Genomic DNA, 19832 nt, shown 5'->3' with positions numbered 1-19832 from the left:
AGTTTTTTTGACGGTTGTGAATAACCTTGTTTGTATTTTATTTGAATAGTCCATTTTAGATTTCAAGTTAACCTGTGTGTAGTTTTTAAACATAACATTTGGTTCATCTTCATTTCGTAAAGGTTAAAATGTTGGTTTCTCAAGGATAAACCAATCATCATTTCATGGAAAGGTTTAACCAATCCCATTGCAGATAGAAAATTCCATGAATAGAGCTGATGTGATTCCTTATTCTACACAGGCTATTTCTATCTGAACTTTCCAAAACGTTGCGTCCTGCTGAGCGCGATCCGGCTAGTGTTGTTTATTTTGGTGCTTTTAACATGTGGAGAACGCTGTTTACGGGTTAGAATGTTTTCCTATTGGCTGTGTCCGTTCAGGTCACATTGCTCTGGTTGCTGATTGGTCCATTTGAGCATGGTTGTCTTGACCATCTGCGGTCCAACCAGAATGTTCCACTGGGGTTGTGTTCAAATACAGGGCTGCGTTCAGTATGAAAACTTAGTGGAACGTTCGATTTAAACGGAAACGGTGCTGTACTGAACGACCGGTTGAAAAATGGAGAGAGGTTGTGGGTTCAAAATGTACAGCTGTCCTTTTTAAATACTTCACTTATTGATTCAAGCCACACCCACCAAACGGAGCAAATGTACCTTAGTCTGTTCAAGAACGTACAAGAACGTTTTGGGGAAAGGTGTCGTTCAGTACAAACCGTTCCGCAATGTAGCAAATGTTAAATCAAACTGAACGCACCCCAAGAATACACGAGGTCAGGTGTCTTTTTATGTTTTTTTTTTATATCCTGTTATTCATTTACCCTTAAATATCAATGTATTTATTTTTGTTTTACCTTTTTGAATTTAGCATTTTACTTCATTTTAATGAATTATGATTGTTTTTATGAAATGATTGCAATGCATATTGGGTGTTTTGGAAAGAATGGCTCAGTTTGAATCGTGTTTGTTCATGTTATCATTGGTACAAATTACAAATGCAATACTGTATGTAAGCCTACCATCCTTGTGTTACTAATGAGCATTTGGAAAATTAAAATGTAAATGGACAATGTTTTGTGTTGTATTTACTAAATTGTTTTATTTAGGATATCAGAGTGCTCTAGAAATGAATGTCATTTAGGCTGAGAATTGTTCAAAAATATTATTTTATATGATAATGTATTGTTCTAGGACAACGGGAGGATCAGTTGTTGTAAGAATGGGTATTAGAGAGGGGAGAAAAGGCGGTGCACATTTAATCACATTTTCATCGAAATTTCAATAGTGATGTGGAATATCCATATCACCAAGAGGCTGCAGTTTTTTTTATTTTACCACCATGAACGTAGCATTCAAAGGTATTAAGGATCCTCTGGGAAACAGTTTTCCTACCCAGTCACAACCGCTTTTACAGCACCTGGCCCAAGGCAGCTAGATCGCCTGTTTTTATATATTTTAAGAGTCTATTGACGCACCCATGCGCAATCTAAGTAACATAATAAAATAAAAAATCGGTCAATTTTAAGATGGCGATATCAGCATGGGCTGTCTCTCAATCCACTGCATCCCTCTATGTCCGAGCTACTGTTGTTTGTCAGACCATGAGACATCTAAAAAAAAAAATGTTTTAAATAAAATCGGTATTCTCATAAAACCGTCTAGCTTCCGAATAGTTTGGCCCTACCCAACTATTATGACCACTATGGTCACATGACTCGTCTGAAGGTAACACATACAAACAAATGGAAGTATGGAGGTAGTTTTGCGGTTAAAACCCCCTGGAGTCGACGTCAGCTCCCCTGCCGAAATCTAATTAGCATCATAAAAAACAAATTCCCATTAAAAACCTGTCAGTTTAAGCTAGAGATATCTTTTTTTTTTTTTGCATTGGATGCGTAGCAATCCGCCGATGTCGCACTTGCGGTGAAAGGTGACAGAGCTTGGTCTCCTCACAAAATCGTCTGTAGCGTCCGAACGGTTTGGCTACAAACTATTACGCTCTACGACCACAAGAGTCTTGGGACTCGTCTGAAGTCGGTACCGCCGATCTACCAACTTCTGTCTGTAGCGTCCGGATGGTTTGGGGTACACACTAATACCCCTCTGTGGAAAGGTGAGACTCACAAACACGTACATGTTTTGCCACAAGGTTCTCCCATCTCCACAGAGGAACTCCCGAGCTCTGTCAGAGTGACCTCTGACCAAGGCCCTTCTCCCCTGATTGCTCAGTTTGGCCGGGCGGCCAGCTCTAGGAAGAGTGTTGGTGGTTCCAAACTTCTTCCATTTTAAGAATGATGGAGGCCACTGTGTTCTTGGGGACCTTCAATGCTGCAGACATTTTTTGGTACCCTTCCCCAGATCTGTTCCTCAACACAATCTTGTCTCGAGAGCTCTACAGACAATTCCTTCGACCTCATGGCTTGGTTTTTGCTCTGACATGCATGGTCAACTTTGGGACCTTATATAGACAGTTGTGTGCCTTTCCTAATAATGTCCAATCAATTGAATTTACCACAGGTGGACTCCAATCAAGTTGTAGAAACATCTCAAGGATGATCAACGGCAACAGTATAAAAATGTATGCACTCACTAACTGTAAGTCGCTCTGGATAAGAGTGTCTGCTGAATGACAAAAAAATGTAAAATGTAAATGCTCATAGCAAAGGGTCTTTTGAATACTTATGTAAATAAGGTGATTTTGTTTCTAATACATTTGCACAAAAAATCTGAACCTGTTTTTCGCTTTGTCATTATGGGGGTATTGTGTGTGTAGATTGCTGAGGATTATTATTTGTTAAATCAATTTTTTTGAATAAGGCTGTAACGTAACAAAATGTGGAGAACGTCGAGGGGTCTGAATACTTTCCGAAGGCGCTGTAGCTAATGAAACGCTAGCTAGTTTCCTGAGCAGACGCATTAACTTTCACTGTATTATGCTGGCTAGCTTTCAATAAATTGGTCAACAGAGTTACCTCTTCACATGATCAAGACCATTCGAATTGCATGCTGCAATTCCAGAGTGGCGCAGTGGTCTAAGGCACTGCATCGCAGTGCTAACTGTGCCACTAGAGATCCTGGTTTGAATCCAGGCTCTGTCGTAGCCGGCCGCGACCGGGAGACATGGGGCGGCGCACAATTGGCCCAGCGTCGTCCAAGGTAGGGGAGGGTTTGGCCGGCAGGGATGGCGTTTGCAATGCCAGGGTTGTGGGTTCGATTCCCATGGGGGGCCGGTATGAAAAAAAAAATGTATGCACTCACTAACTGTAAGTCGCTCTGGATAAGAGCGTCTGCTAAATGACTAAAATGTTTTTTAAAAATATTTCAAGTGCACTCAAACGGATATCTATCTTATTTCAGTCGTTGGGCGCTAACGTTCGTTCGTCTTAACACACTGACAGCAGATTAGAGGCTGTGTTTACATCTTAGAAGCAGGCCATTGGCTGCCTTCATCACAAGGGTATGGGAGTTCTGATTTGGTTCCAATTTAGCAGTTCGAAATATACTTTTTTCTTAAGTAATCATAAGAATATTTTATTTTCATGTACAAAAAACCAAGTCCTCCCTCGACGTAGATCGATCAACGTCACTGTTTTCGGCTTCAGCCCGCCACCTTTATCCTACACCACACAAACAAAGCACCCAGATAACCATGACTGTGTTGTGTCTTTTAATATTTAATACATACCTTTTGTAATCATATCGTTATGATCTGAACAAAATACAAAAAACGATTTTAAATGTATATTATACAGGATCTTTGTGAAAGTAATGTCATATTTCTGGTGATTTTATTTCAGTGTCGTCTTACTTACTAGCTTATTTTAGTCCAACCACTAGGTCATGCATTGGAGAGAGTCCGTGAGACGTATTTTAGTCCAAGCACTAGGTCATGCATTGGAGGGAGTCAGTGAGACGTATTTTAGTCCAAGCACTGGGTCATGCATTGGAGGGAGTCAGCGAGGATATCACTCAAGGTAGGAGATTACTCAAAACAAATACAATATTTGCTGAATAGTTTTAGAGAGAGATACAACAGTACTAATCAGTAACATGAGTGAAGTCTTGCACAGAGTATTTCTTCACTCCCGTTCCAATAAATGATGTATATGATTAGAACAGGGTTGGCCATCCGTCATATTGGAGAGCTACTGGGTGTGCAGGCTTTTGCGCCAGCCCTATACCCTACTCAGCTAAACAAGATCCTGAGGGGCAACTGATTAGTAGAACCAGGTGTGTTCTGAGTAGGGCTGGAACAAAACCCTGCAGGAGGTTATAGCTCTCCAGGAAGAGGGTTGGCCACCCCTGATTTAGAATAGAACTCCACATGCCCTTGTCTGTTAGCTGGTGATGTGCTTCTCATTTACCACAAAGAAACCCTTCTGAACAGTGAAAGACAGAACAAATGCGAATACTGGCAAACCCGCACGGAGAAGGTGCTTTCATCAGCCACAACAACAATAAGGTATTAATATACACTTTTACAATATGATATATGATAGCAATATTTGAATATACACAGAGGCATATATATTATTCCTTTAACAGTAATCATCTTTGTGTAATGTCCAACAACAACGTACAATGATGTATTTTATCAGTCTGGATGTGGTGTTTCCCCCCACTAGAGGGAGCTGAAGAGCAGTCTGGATGTGATGTTGCCCCCACTAGAGGGAGCTGAAGAGCAGTCTGGATGTGATGTTTCCCCCCACTAGAGGGTGCTGAAGAGCAGTCTGAATGTGCTGTTTCCCCCACTAGAGGGTGCTGAAGAGCAGTGCTACAGTATCACCAATAATCTCTCCTTTCTCCAGAAGTGTGCACTTGTTCACTTCCCTTCATGGGGAGAGTCACAATTTGTTTAGCTAACTCCTCCTTCCTCGTCCTGGAGAGGAAATGTGGAAACAAATGTGCTTGTTTTGAAATGAGGGTGACACTTTATTTGGCTCAACCGACTACCAGTAACATTTCAACTAACTATCTACTAACCCTAGCTCGAACCTTAATCCTTATCCTAATCCTAAGCTTAACCCTAACCTTATCCTAACCCTAAACTTAACCTTTACCCTAACCCTTATACTAAACCTAACCGTAGCAAGCAGTTGCTTATCAACAGATAGATTATTGATAGTCCGGACTATCCAAATTAAATGCAACCGAAATGAGACTCTCCTTGTCCATCAGGTGTGAAATGGCTAGCTAGTTAGCGGTGCGCACTAGTAGAGTTTCAATCGGTGACGTCACTTGCTCTGAGACCTTGAAGTAGTTGTTCCCCTTTGCTCTGCAAGGGCCGCGGCTTTTGTGGAGCGACGGGTAACGGTGCTTCGAGGGTGACTGTTGTCGATGTGTGCAGAGGGTCCCTGGTTCAAGCCCAGGTAGAGGCAAGGAGAGGGACGGAAGCAACACTTACACAGGCAAATGCCGTTTACAGAGGAGGAATCTCAAAATATATGTGTAAAAATAAAAATGTTGCTAGTTGTGGCAGATATATTATAGATAAAACGATGTTGCATCTAGTTTATAAAGGTTTGCTTTTCTACTCCGACAAAGCAAACGTTGATTCAAAGGGGGTGTGGCAGATATTTAAACCCCTTCCATAAAGCACTGTCCTCGGTGAAAGGAGGCTATCTGGGAGGGGAGGACACTCTTCCATTCCCCTACTAACGAATTGACACTCTCCTCGACCACTTATCAGTTTCCGGGTCACGGAGGAGAGAGGACGGAGGAGTCGAGGAGAGGAAGGTATTTTTCCCAAATGGCTATCAGCCCATATAAATGCATCGAATAAGATATTCATACATGTCAAAACAGTTAGTCAAAAGGAATAAGGTTTTGAAGTGTCTGTTCTATATCTGAGATACAGTATAAGAAAGATCAGGAAATTCATGTTTTTTTAATTACCCATATTTCCCCCCTATTCTTGGGCACTGAAGTACTTCCATGTATAAACTGGCACCTTCAGACTAGTCTTGTGAGGCTTGTGGGCATCCTAGAGCAAAACAACTGACATGTACGTGTTCGTGAGAGTCGTTTTGATGGTGGGGTCATATTAGTGTGTAGCCCAAACTGTTTGGACGCTACAGACAGAGGTTGGCAGATCAGCGGTACCGACTTCAGACGAGTCCTTGACGCTTGTGGGGGTCGTAGCGCAAAACGGAGAACACACGTGTTTGTGAGAGTCTCATCTTTCAAAAACCGTGTGGACGGACACTACAGGCCTTTTTTCGTGAGAAGACCGATTTTCCGGGATGTCTCCTGGTCTGACAAACACCACTGTAGCTCTGCCACTTTTCCACCGCAGATGCGGAAGGACGACACGTTGGCGGATGCCGGTGGATTGAGACGCAGCCCAGATCTCTCTAGCTTAAACAGACTAATTAGATTTCCGTGGGGGCGCGGACATCGACTCTATCAAAAGGAAATGACTGGTATATGGAAACTCACTTTAGCCCGAACAAGTGCAGGAGGAAGGAGGAATTATTGGGACACACCCAAGGCCAGGAAGAGGAGGACGTCTAAACAGCAGGGCCAATTAGAACTAATGATTTGTTTAAAGATTAAAATCATGTAGAAACAATCTACAAATAAAAAAAAACAAGTCCTTTGCTTGTTAAAGTTCACAACTAGAAATGTGTTTAACTTCGTACAGTTCTACCTCACATACTGTATCTTGTGAAGTGGTCGACAGTGCATTGATCTGAAGTCTATAGTTTAACATGTACAGGAGGAAAATATTCAGATACTGCTACACACAAAATATGCATTATGTACATCTATATATGGTTATGGATCACACAAGATGGCGGATGTGACGCTCCTTTTAGATTTATTGGTAAAAGATGGCTGACTATAACCCAGGGGATAAAACGCTAAAGCGATTCCACTTGTTTCCAACGTGGTCCCCGATGGAATAGACACAGAGTATGGACATATTATCTCTGTTTCATGGAGTATGGACATATTATCTCTGTTTCATGGAGTATGGACATATTATCTCTGTTTCATGGAGTATGGACATATTATCTCTGTTTCATGGAGTATGGACATATTATCTCTGTTTCATGGAGTATGGACATATTATCTCTGTTTCATGGAGTATGGACATATTAACCCCGTTTCCTGATAAGGTCGTTGTCGAGTATTTATCTGATTCACCTATGATAACGTCCTCTTTTCCATTCCACTCCAGCCTCCTAAAGGGGAGTTCAGTTCTGTGTTTGTCCCTTGTCTGGCTGGAGAGTTTGGCAGAATGGTAGGCGCAGAAACACAGGCATGACGGTAAAGCTGCAGGGGCGAGTCCCAACTCTACTGTAGGTAGTAGTTTAAGAACTGTGGTTCTGTCTGTCCACCTCTCCGTCCCTCCATCTCTCCATCCATCCATCCTACTGTAGGAAGCAGTAGGCCTTGAAGCAGTTGTTCTGTCGGTCCATGTCTCCACCTCTCCGTCCCTCCATCTCTCCATCCATCCCTCAATCCTTTGAAGAGTCGACCATGGCTACATGTCCCTCTCTCTCTCTCTCTCCATCCAAATCCATCCATCCCTCCATCCCTCCCTCCATCCCTCCCTCCCTCCCTCCATCCCTCCCTCCATCTCCCGATCACTGTAGGTAGCGGTAGATCTTGAAGCAGTGGTTCCCAGAGTCGGCTACGGCCACGTGTCCATCCGAGGTGAGGGTCAGACCCTGGGGGCCGTAGAGAGGGTCAGCTGATGTGTTGATGTAGGACAGGAAGGAACCAGTGCTGTCAAAAACCTGGGGAAAGAAGAAGGGGTTTCAGTTGTAGTTTTTGGGTTCAATTATGTTCTTGCAGACCTTTTTTTACATCTGACTTTGTATTGTATTGTAAATTGTCTGAACCCCAGGCTCCCGCTTGGGAAAACAACGTCTTAGATGAAGAGGACATTTCCTCTTCAACGGCTCAGACACCAGGCGTATGTGGCTGGGACTCCAGACAATCACTGATTATAAAGGGAAAACCAGCCACGTCGTGGACACCGCCGCCTCGCTCCCGGACAAGCTAAAGACCTTTTGCGCTCGCTTCGAGAAAAACACAGAGCTGCCGATGCGGGCCACTGCCAACGTGAGTAAGACATTTAAGCGTGTTAACCCTTGCAAGGCTGCCGGCCCAGAAGGCATCCAAAGCTGCGTTCTCAGAGCATGTGCAGACTAGCTGGCTGGAGTGTTTATGGACATATTCAATCTCTCCCTATCCCAGTCTGCTGTCCCCACTTGCTTCAAGATGTCCACCATTGTTCCTGTACCCAAGAAAGCAAAGGTAACTGAACTAAATGACTATCGCCCTGTAGCACTCATGTCTGTCATTATGAAGTGCTTTGAGAGGCTAGTTAAGAATCATATCACCTCTACCTGACCTGATACCCTAGACCCACTTCAATTTGCATACCGCCCCAATAGATCCATGGATAATGCAGTCGCCATCACACTGCTCACTGCCCTATCCCATCTGGACAAGAGGAATACCTATGTAAGAATGCTGTTCATTGACTACAGCTCAGCCTTCAACACCATAGTACCCTCCAAGATCATCATTAAGCTCAGGGCCCTGGGTCTGAACCCCGCCCTGTGCAACTGGGTCCTGGACTTCCTGACGGGCCGCCCCCAGGTGGTGAAGGTAGGAAACAACATCTCCACCTGTATTAGGTGCTGTGGGTGTGGCTTCACCTGTATTAGGTGCTGTGGGTGTGGCCTCACCTGTATTAGGTGCTGTGGGTGTGGCCTCACCTGTATTAGGTGCTGTGGGTGTGGCCTCACCTGTATGCGGCTGTTGCCCCAGTCGGCCACGATGATGTTCCCGTTGGTGTCCACGGCAACTCCGGTGGGGGCATTGAACTGGCCGTTCCCTTCGCCATGGGAACCAAATTTAAACAGGAACTCACCATCCGCACTGTACACCTGGGGACAGGAAATAGACACACACACACCTATGTGATGTCCAGCTGGGAGAGGTGGACAGATGGAGGACAGAGATTCAGTAGAATATGCAGCGCAGAGATCTTCTTAAGGGCAGAGATTCAGTAGAGAACTATAAACGGTATGTTACTGCTAACTAAGAACTATAAACGGTATGTTACTGCTAACTAAGAACTATAAACTGTATGTTACTGCTAACTAAGAACTATAAACGGTATGTTACTGCTAACTAAGAACTATAAACGGTATGTTACTGCTAACTAAGAACTATAAACTGTATGTTACTGCTAACTAAGAACTATAAACTGTATGTTACTGCTAACTAAGAACTATAAACTGTGTGTTACTGCTAACTAAGAACTATAAACGGTATGTTACTGCTAACTAAGAACTATAAACGGTATGTTACTGCTAACTAAGAACTATAAACGGTATGTTACTGCTAACTAAGAACTATAAACGGTATGTTACTGCTAACTAAGAACTATAAACTGTGTGTTACTGCTAACTAAGAACTATAAACGGTATGTTACTGCTAACTAAGAACTATAAACGGTATGTTACTGCTAACTAAGAACTATAAACTGTATGTTACTGCTAACTAAGAACTATAAACTGTATGTTACTGCTAACTAAGAACTATAAACGGTATGTTACTGCTAACTAAGAACTATAAACGGTATGTTACTGCTAACTAAGAACTATAAACGGTATGTTACTGCTAACTAAGAACTATAAACGGTATGTTACTGCTAACTAAGAACTATAAACGGTATGTTACTGCTAACTAAGAACTATAAACTGTGTGTTACTGCTAACTAAGAACTATAAACGGTATGTTACTGCTAACTAAGAACTATAAACGGTATGTTACTGCTAACTAAGAACTATAAACTGTATGTTACTGCTAACTAAGAACTATAAACTGTATGTTACTGCTAACTAAGAACTATAAACTGTATGTTACTGCTAACTAAGAACTATAAACGGTATGTTACTGCTAACTAAGAACTATAAACTGTATGTTACTGCTAACTAAGAACTATAAACTGTATGTTACTGCTAACTAAGAACTATAAACGGTATGTTACTGCTAACTAAGAACTATAAACGGTATGTTACTGCTAACTAAGAACTATAAACTGTATGTTACTGCTAACTAAGAACTATAAACTGTATGTTACTGCTAACTAAGAACTATAAACTGTATGTTACTGCTAACTAAGAACTATAAACTGTAAGTTACTGCTAACTAAGAACTATAAACTGTATGTTACTGCTAACTAAGAACTATAAACTGTGTGTTACTGCTAACTAAGAACTATAAACTGTGTGTTACTGCTAACTAAGAACTATAAACTGTAAGTTACTGCTAACTAAGAACTATAAACTGTATGTTACTGCTAACTAAGAACTATAAACTGTGTGTTACTGCTAACTAAGAACTATAAACTGTAAGTTACTGCTAACTAAGAACTATAAACTGTGTGTTACTGCTAACTAAGAACTATAAACTGTAAGTTACTGCTAACTAAGAACTATAAACTGTATGTTACTGCTAACTAAGAACTATAAACTGTATGTTACTGCTAACTAAGAACTATAAACGGTATGTTACTGCTAACTAAGAACTATAAACTGTATGTTACTGCTAACTAAGAACTATAAACTGTATGTTACTGCTAACTAAGAACTATAAACGGTATGTTACTGCTAACTAAGAACTATAAACGGTATGTTACTGCTAACTAAGAACTATAAACTGTGTGTTACTGCTAACTAAGAACTATAAACGGTATGTTACTGCTAACTAAGAACTATAAACGGTATGTTACTGCTAACTAAGAACTATAAACTGTATGTTACTGCTAACTAAGAACTATAAACTGTATGTTACTGCTAACTAAGAACTATAAACTGTATGTTACTGCTAACTAAGAACTATAAACGGTATGTTACTGCTAACTAAGAACTATAAACTGTATGTTACTGCTAACTAAGAACTATAAACTGTATGTTACTGCTAACTAAGAACTATAAACTGTATGTTACTGCTAACTAAGAACTATAAACTGTATGTTACTGCTAACTAAGAACTATAAACGGTATGTTACTGCTAACTAAGAACTATAAACTGTATGTTACTGCTAACTAAGAACTATAAACTGTATGTTACTGCTAACTAAGAACTATAAACTGTATGTTACTGCTAACTAAGAACTATAAACTGTAAGTTACTGCTAACTAAGAACTATAAACTGTATGTTACTGCTAACTAAGAACTATAAACTGTGTGTTACTGCTAACTAAGAACTATAAACTGTGTGTTACTGCTAACTAAGAACTATAAACTGTAAGTTACTGCTAACTAAGAACTATAAACTGTATGTTACTGCTAACTAAGAACTATAAACTGTGTGTTACTGCTAACTAAGAACTATAAACTGTAAGTTACTGCTAACTAAGAACTATAAACTGTGTGTTACTGCTAACTAAGAACTATAAACTGTAAGTTACTGCTAACTAAGAACTATAAACTGTATGTTACTGCTAACTAAGAACTATAAACTGTGTGTTACTGCTAACTAAGAACTATAAACTGTGTGTTACTGCTAACTAAGAACTATAAACTGTGTGTTACTGCTAACTAAGAACTATAAACTGTAAGTTACTGCTAACTAAGAACTATAAACTGTATGTTACTGCTAACTAAGAACTATAAACTGTGTGTTACTGCTAACTAAGAACTATAAACTGTAAGTTACTGCTAACTAAGAACTATAAACTGTGTGTTACTGCTAACTAAGAACTATAAACTGTAAGTTACTGCTAACTAAGAACTATATAAACTGTATGTTACTGCTAACTAAGAACTATAAACTGTGTGTTACTGCTAACTAAGAACTATAAACTGTGTGTTACTGCTAACTAAGAACTATAAACTGTAAGTTACTGCTAACTAAGAACTATAAACTGTATGTTACTGCTAACTAAGAACTATAAACTGTGTGTTACTGCTAACTAAGAACTATAAACTGTAAGTTACTGCTAACTAAGAACTATAAACTGTATGTTACTGCTAACTAAGAACTATAAACGGTATGTTACTGCTAACTAAGAACTATAAACTGTTGGTTACTGCTAACTAAGAACTATAAACTGTAAGTTACTGCTGAGGGAGCAGTCGAAATGTAAACAATTGTTACCCAGAGGAAAATGGGGGAGGGTCGTGCTTTTTCAATTTCAGTCCTGGGAAGGGTCATGTAATTTCTAATCGATTAAATGTCATATTGCTCAGAATTAGTATCTTATTGTGTATATCTCGATGTTGGCGCTCGTCCCTTATTCTCTGCAGGGCGCGCCAAGAGCATGCTGGGAGAAGCACGGGGCAAAGTTATATTTCTAAGAAAATGTATTTCCTTCCCGAGTTTTTGCGCTGCTGGGATGGTGTATATTACCTAGGCTACACTGCAATGGATAGGCGTTCCCAATCATAAGCCCCGGCCTGCTCTTGCTGATGTAAACCCTTTTGTGCTGCCTAACCAATGGCTGTATGTGGCACTTCAAAGGCTTCTTCCGAAAATAATGTTTTATTTGACAAAAAAATGCAATATCTGTGGGCGCGGATTAGACCTACTGATGTCCTGTTCAGTTAGAGGGAGAGCTTGAAGATGAGGACTGCAGGTAAGCTTGCTACTGCTATAATAGATTTGAATAAAAACAATATGTTTCGTTGCCCATAATGAAGCTATTTATCAGCATTATTGACCTCACAATAAGCCATATTCGAGTAATTTACATAATTTACATTACTATGAAGCAGCAGCTGCGGAGATGGACAGCCCATTGGTGCTGAAGGTAGGCTGCCGCGGAGATGGACAGCCCATTGGTGCTGAAAGTAGGCAGCCGCGGAGATGGACAGCCCATTGGTGCTGAAGGTAGGCTGCCGCGGAGATGGACAGCCCATTGGTGCTGAAAGTAGGCTAATTCGAAAAGGCCTAATTCATATAAACAGTCTTCATTTTAATTTGACTTTAGGTTACTAACAACAAGAGGGATTTGTGTTGGAGCCTATTTCTTCCTATTCCAGAAATAAGAGGTAGGCCTACCTGTTCGACGCTTGCGCTCTATTTTCGGCTGGCATTAAAGCGGTCAAATGCACAGTAGTTGGCCATTTCGACCTGTTAAAGCCAGCACTCTGCTATTCTCAAACAGTTGCACAAGGATTGGTCATTTACCTTTCTTATATCCGCTCACTTGTGCTCAGATGGGAGTGGTGGAAATATTTGAGGTGTGTCCTTAAAAACACGATCCAAAGTGCAGTTGGTTATGGCATGACTTTTGACAACGGAAAACACAGCCTATGCAGCCGTGACGCACACTGCCCATATGCACATGGAACAAGAGTACTGTGCTTTTGGTGCTTGTGTACTTCATATGTAGATTTTTTTTATTTTATTTTTTCTTCCAAGCATAGCCTCCCCTCCTCTCAATGAAGACTGTTTTATTTTTGTCCTGCCCATTGCAATCGCGAAGTAGTGAAGGCTGTCGATAAAGGGTTTGGCTCCAGAGACCATTTGGAAATAAGACTGGTTCAACAAAGGCTGGTTCAACAACAACCCAAGCCCTTCCTCAGGTCTACTATAATGAAGGCTGGTTCAACAGCAACCCAAGCCCTCCTTCAGGTCTACTATAATGACGGCTGGTTCAACAACAAGCCAAGCCCTCCCTTAGGTCTACTATAATGAAGGCTGGTTCAACAACAACCCAAGCCCTCCCTCAGGTCTACTATAATGAAGGCTGGTTCAACAACAACCCAAGCCCTCCCTCAGATCTACTATAATGAAGGCTGGTTCAACAACAAGCCCTCCCTCAGGTCTACTATAATGAAGGCTGGTTCAACAACAACCCAAGCCCTCCCTCAGGTCTACTATAATGAAGGCTGGTTCAACAACAACCCAAGCCCTCCCTCAGGTCTACTATAATGAAGGCTGGTTCAACAACAAGCCCTCCCTCAGGTCTACTATAATGAAGGCTGGTTCAACAACAACCCAACCCCTCCCTCAGGTCTACTATAATGAAGGCTGGTTCAACAACAAGCCCTCCCTCAGGTCTACTATAATGAAGGCTGGTTCAACAACAACCCTCCCTCAGGTCTACTATAATGAAGGCTGGTTCAACAACAAGCCCTCCCTCAGGTCTACTATAATGAAGGCTGGTTCAACAACAAGCCCTCCCTCAGGTCTACTATAATGAAGGCTGGTTCAACAACAAGCCCTCCCTCAGGTCTACTATAATGAAGGCTGGTTCAACAACAAGCCCTCCCTCAGGTCTACTATAATGAAGGCTGGTTCAACAACAACCCAAGCCCTCCCTCAGGTCTACTATAATGAAGGCTGGTTCAACAACAACCCAAGCCCTCCCTCAGGTCTACTATAATGAAGGCTGGTTCAACAACAAGCCCTCCCTCAGGTCTACTATAATGAAGGCTGGTTCAACAACAACCCAAGCCCTCCCTCAGGTCTACTATAATGAAGGCTGGTTCAACAACAACCCAAGCCCTCCCTCAGGTCTACTATAATGAAGACTGGTTCAACAACAAGCCCTCCCTCAGGTCTACTATAATGAAGGCTGGTTTAACAACAACCCAAGCCCTCCCTCAGGTCTACTATAATGAAGGCTGGTTCAACAACAACCCAACCCCTCCCTCAGGTCTACTATAATGAAGGCTGGTTCAACAACAACCCAAGCCCTCCCTCAGGTCTACTATAATGAAGGCTGGTTCAACAACAAGCCCTCCCTTAGGTCTACTATAATGAAGGCTGGTTCAACAACAACCCAAGCCCTCCCTCAGGTCTACTATAATGAAGGCTGGTTTAACAACAACCCAAGCCCTCCCTCAGGTCTACTATAATGAAGGCTGGTTCAACAACAAGCCCTCCCTCAGGTCTACTATAATGAAGGCTGGTTCAACAACAACCCAACCCCTCCCTCAGGTCTACTATAATGAAGGCTGGTTCAACAACAAGCCCTCCCTCAGGTCTACTATAATGAAGACTGGTTCAACAACAAGCCCTCCCTCAGGTCTACTATAATGAAGACTGGTTCAACAACAACCCAAGCCCTCCCTCAGGTCTACTATAATGAAGGCTGGTTCAACAGCAACCCAAGCCCTCCTTCAGGTCTACTATAATGAAGGCTGGTTCAACAACAACCCAAGCCCTCCCTCAGGTCTACTATAATGAAGGCTGGTTTAACAACAACCCAAGCCCTCCCTCAGGTCTACTATAATGAAGGCTGGTTCAACAGCAACCCAAGCCCTCCAACAGGTCTACTATAATGAAGGCTGGTTCAACAACAACCCAAGCCCTCCTTCAGGTCTACTATAATGAAGGCTGGTTCAACAGCAACCCAAGCCCTCCTTCAGGTATACTATAATGAAGGCTGGTTCAACAACAACCCAACCCCTCCCTCAGGTCTACTATAATGAAGGCTGGTTCAACAACAAGCCCTCCCTCAGGTCTACTATAATGAAGACTGGTTCAACAACAACCCAAGCCCTCCCTCAGGTCTACTATAATGAAGGCTGGTTCAACAACAAGCCCTCCCTCAGGTCTACTATAATGAAGGCTGGTTCAACAACAAGCCCTCCCTCAGGTCTACTATAATGAAGGCTGGTTCAACAACAAGCCCTCCCTCAGGTCTACTATAATGAAGGCTGGTTCAACAACAAGCCCTCCCTCAGGTCTACTATAATGAAGGCTGGTTCAACAACAAGCCCTCCCTCAGGTCTACTATAATGAAGGCTGGTTCAACAACAACCCAACCCCTCCCTCAGGTCTACTATAATGAAGGCTGGTTCAACAACAACCCAAGCCCTCCCTCAGGTCTACTATAATGAAGGCTGGTTCAACAACAAGCCCTCCCTTAGGTCTACTATAATGAAGGCTGGTTCAACAACAACCCAAGCCCTCCCTCAGGTCTACTATAATGAAGGCTGGTTTAACAACAACCCAAGCCCTCCCTCAGGTCTACTATAATGAAGGCTGGTTCAACAACAACCCAAGCCCTCCCTCAGGTCTACTATAATGAAGGCTGGTTCAACAACAACCCAAGCCCTCCCTCAGGTCTACTATAATGAAGGCTGGTTCAACAACAACCCAAGCCCTCCCTCAGGTCTACTATAATGAAGGCTGGTTCAACAACAACCCAACCCCTCCCTCAGGTCTACTATAATGAAGGCTGGTTCAACAACAACCCAAGCCCTCCCTTAGGTCTACTATAATGAAGGCTGGTTCAACAGCAACCCAAGCCCTCCCTCAGGTCTACTATAATGAAGGCTGGTTCAACAACAACCCAAGCCCTCCCTCAGGTCTACTATAATGAAGGCTGGTTCAACAACAAGCCCTCCCTCAGGTCTACTATAATGAAGGCTGGTTCAACAACAAGCCCTCCCTCAGGTCTACTATAATGAAGGCTGGTTCAACAACAAGCCCTCCCTCAGGTCTACTATAATGAAGGCTGGTTCAACAACAACCCAAGCCCTCCCTCAGGTCTACTATAATGAAGGCTGGTTCAACAACAAGCCCTCCCTCAGGTCTACTATAATGAAGGCTGGTTCAACAACAACCCAAGCCCTCCCTCAGGTCTACTATAATGAAGGCTGGTTCAACAACAACCCAACCCCTCCCTCAGGTCTACTATAATGAAGGCTGGTTCAACAACAACCCAAGCCCTCCCTCAGGTCTACTATAATGAAGGCTGGTTCAACAACAACCCAAGCCCTCCCTCAGGTCTACTATAATGAAGGCTGGTTCAACAGCAACCCAAGCCCTCCCTCAGGTCTACTATAATGAAGGCTGGTTCAACAACAACCCAAGCCCTCCCTCAGGTCTACTATAATGAAGGCTGGTTCAACAACAACCCAAGCCCTCCCTCAGGTCTACTATAATGAAGGCTGGTTCAACAACAAGCCCTCCCTCAGGTCTACTATAATGAAGGCTGGTTCAACAACAACCCTCCCTCAGGTCTACTATAATGAAGGCTGGTTCAACAGCAACCCAAGCCCTCCCTCAGGTCTACTATAATGAAGGCTGGTTCAACAACAAGCCCCTCCCTCAGGTCTACTATAATGAAGGCTGGTTCAACAACAAGCCCCTCCCTCAGGTCTACTATAATGAAGGCTGGTTCAACAACAACCCAAGCCCTCCCTCAGGTCTACTATAATGAAGGCTGGTTCAACAACAACCCTCCCTCAGGTCTACTATAATGAAGGCTGGTTCAACAACAAGCCCTCCCTCAGGTCTACTATAATGAAGGCTGGTTCAACAACAAGCCCTCCCTCAGGTCTACTATAATGAAGGCTGGTTCAACAACAACCCAAGCCCTCCCTCAGGTCTACTATAATGAAGGCTGGTTCAACAACAACCCTCCCTCAGGTCTACTATAATGAAGGCTGGTTCAACAACAAGCCCTCCCTCAGGTCTACTATAATGAAGGCTGGTTCAACAACAAGCCCTCCCTCAGGTCTACTATAATGAAGGCTGGTTCAACAACAACCCAACCCCTCCCTCAGGTCTACTATAATGAAGGCTGGTTCAACAACAAGCCCCTCCCTCTGGTCTACTATAATGAAGGCTGGTTCAACAACAACCCAAGCCCTCCGTCAGGTCTACTATAATGAAGGCTGGTTCAACAACAACCCTCCCTCAGGTCTACTATAATGAAGGCTGGTTCAACAACAAGCCCTCCCTCAGGTCTACTATAATGAAGGCTGGTTCAACAACAACCCAACCCCTCCCTCAGGTCTACTATAATGAAGGCTGGTTCAACAACAAGCCCTCCCTCAGGTCTACTATAATGAAGGCTGGTTCAACAACAACCCAAGCCCTCCCTCAGGTCTACTATAATGAAGGCTGGTTCAACAGCAACCCAAGCCCTCCCTCAGGTCTACTATAATGAAGGCTGGTTCAACAACAACCCAAGCCCTCCCTCAGGTCTACTATAATGAAGGCTGGTTCAACAACCCAAGCCCTCCCTCAGGTCTACTATAATGAAGGCTGGTTCAACAACAACCCAAGCCCTCCCTCAGGTCTACTATAATGAAGGCTTGTTCAACAACAACCCAAGCCCTCCCTCAGGTCTACTATAATGAAGGCTGGTTCAACAACAACCCAAGCCCTCCCTCAGGTCTACTATAATGAAGGCTGGTTCAACAACAACCCAAGCCCTCCCTCAGGTCTACTATAATGAAGGCTGGTTCAACAACAAGCCCCTCCCTCAGGTCTACTATAATGAAGGCTGGTTCAACAACAAGCCCTCCCTCAGGTCTACTATAATGAAGGCTGGTTCAACAACAACCCAAGCCCTCCCTCAGGTCTACTATAATGAAGGCTGGTTCAACAACAACCCAAGCCCTCCCTCAGGTCTACTATAATGAAGGCTGGTTCAACAACAACCCAAGCCCTCCCTCAGGTCTACTATAATGAAGGCTGGTTCAACAACAACCCAAGCCCTCCCTCAGGTCTACTATAATGAAGGCTGGTTCAACAACAAGCCCTCCCTCAGGTCTACTATAATGAAGGCTGGTTCAACAACAACCCAACCCCTCCCTCAGGTCTACTATAATGAAGGCTGGTTCAACAACAACCCAAGCCCTCCCTCAGGTCTACTATAATGAAGGCTGGTTCAACAACAACCCAAGCCCTCCCTCAGGTCTACTATAATGAAGGCTGGTTCAACAACAAGCCCCTCCCTCAGGTCTACTATAATGAAGGCTGGTTCAACAACAAGCCCTCCCTCAGGTCTACTATAATGAAGGCTGGTTCAACAGCAACCCAAGCCCTCCCTCAGGTCTACTATAATGAAGGCTGGTTCAACAACAACCCAAACCCTCCCTCAGGTCTACTATAATGAAGGCTGGTTCAACAACAACCCAAGCCCTCCCTCAGGTCTACTATAATGAAGGCTGGTTCAACAACAAGCCCTCCCTCAGGTCTACTATAATGAAGGCTGGTTCAACAACAATGCCTGTCTTTTTTATCCTGGTGGTTTTATGACATCATTACATGTAACCTTTATTTATTGTTGTTGTTGTTTAAAAAAACGAACAGATTGCTTGTTTTTTGTTGAATTTTATTAAAACCAAACTTATTAGAAGGATTCATTGTCCTGGTTTTATGGTGAGAACGTCCATGGCGCATGCAATGCACCTTCTGGAGAAGTGTGAATGTGATCTGCAAGATGGTTCCAATATGTATATAAAACATTATATTTGTGAGCAGTAAAAGGGATTGGACACTCTCTTTCTCTTTACATTGGATCTTTGTCCAGCTACTGTTTAAAGTTTGGATGTGCATAAAACCCTCCATAGTCTGCGTTGTTTTAATATTATAAGTATATTTAGACATAGCCTATTTAAAACCAGTTGTTGTTTCTTTTTGTTTAGAATTAGACAATAATTATTTGCTCTCATTTTAGGCCTTATCAATAATGAATTTAATCTTGCTTATTGACAATGTTTGGCATGTCCATGCTCAGCCATAATGCAATTTACAGTAGGCCTAGCCCTTATATCAGTGTGAATGATATGTACACTACCGGTCAAAAGTTTTAGAATACCTACTCATTCAAAGGTTTTTCTTTATTTTTTACTATTTTCTACATTGTAGAATAATAGTGAAGACATCACAACTATGAAATAACACATATGGAATCATGTAGTAACCAAAAAAGTGTTAAACAAATCAAAATATATTTTATATTTGGGATTCTTCAAATAGCCACCCTTTGCCTTGATGACAGCAATCTATATCTGCACTTTAATTCGCAAAGCTTTATGCTAGAAACAAGCTGTAAAATGCTGACCATGACACATACGGGATATCTTTGGTTTGTCTCTATGACATTCAGA

General features: G+C 42.5%; 1 protein-coding gene across 1 annotated transcript in view; it reads right to left on the bottom strand.

Annotated features, from left to right (window-relative positions):
* Window positions 1-7588: 7588 nt before the first annotated feature.
* Window positions 7589-19832, bottom strand: part of LOC311126366 (tripartite motif-containing protein 3-like) — a gene marked incomplete at both ends in the record, with an annotated part of 45054 nt that continues 32810 nt past the window's right edge. The window contains 2 exons of the mRNA XM_084200374.1: window positions 7589-7741; window positions 8762-8902. Coding sequence (XP_084056500.1) covers window positions 7589-7741; window positions 8762-8902 — 294 coding nt within the window. The remainder of the gene's footprint in view (window positions 7742-8761; window positions 8903-19832) is intronic.

This window comes from Coregonus lavaretus (assembly GCF_964263955.1).
Source record: "Coregonus lavaretus genome assembly, contig: HAP1_SCAFFOLD_1208, whole genome shotgun sequence".
Classification (NCBI taxonomy): Eukaryota; Metazoa; Chordata; class Actinopteri; order Salmoniformes; family Salmonidae; genus Coregonus; species Coregonus lavaretus.
Note: the sequence above shows the minus strand (reverse complement) of the source record. Positions and strands in the feature narration are given on the sequence as shown.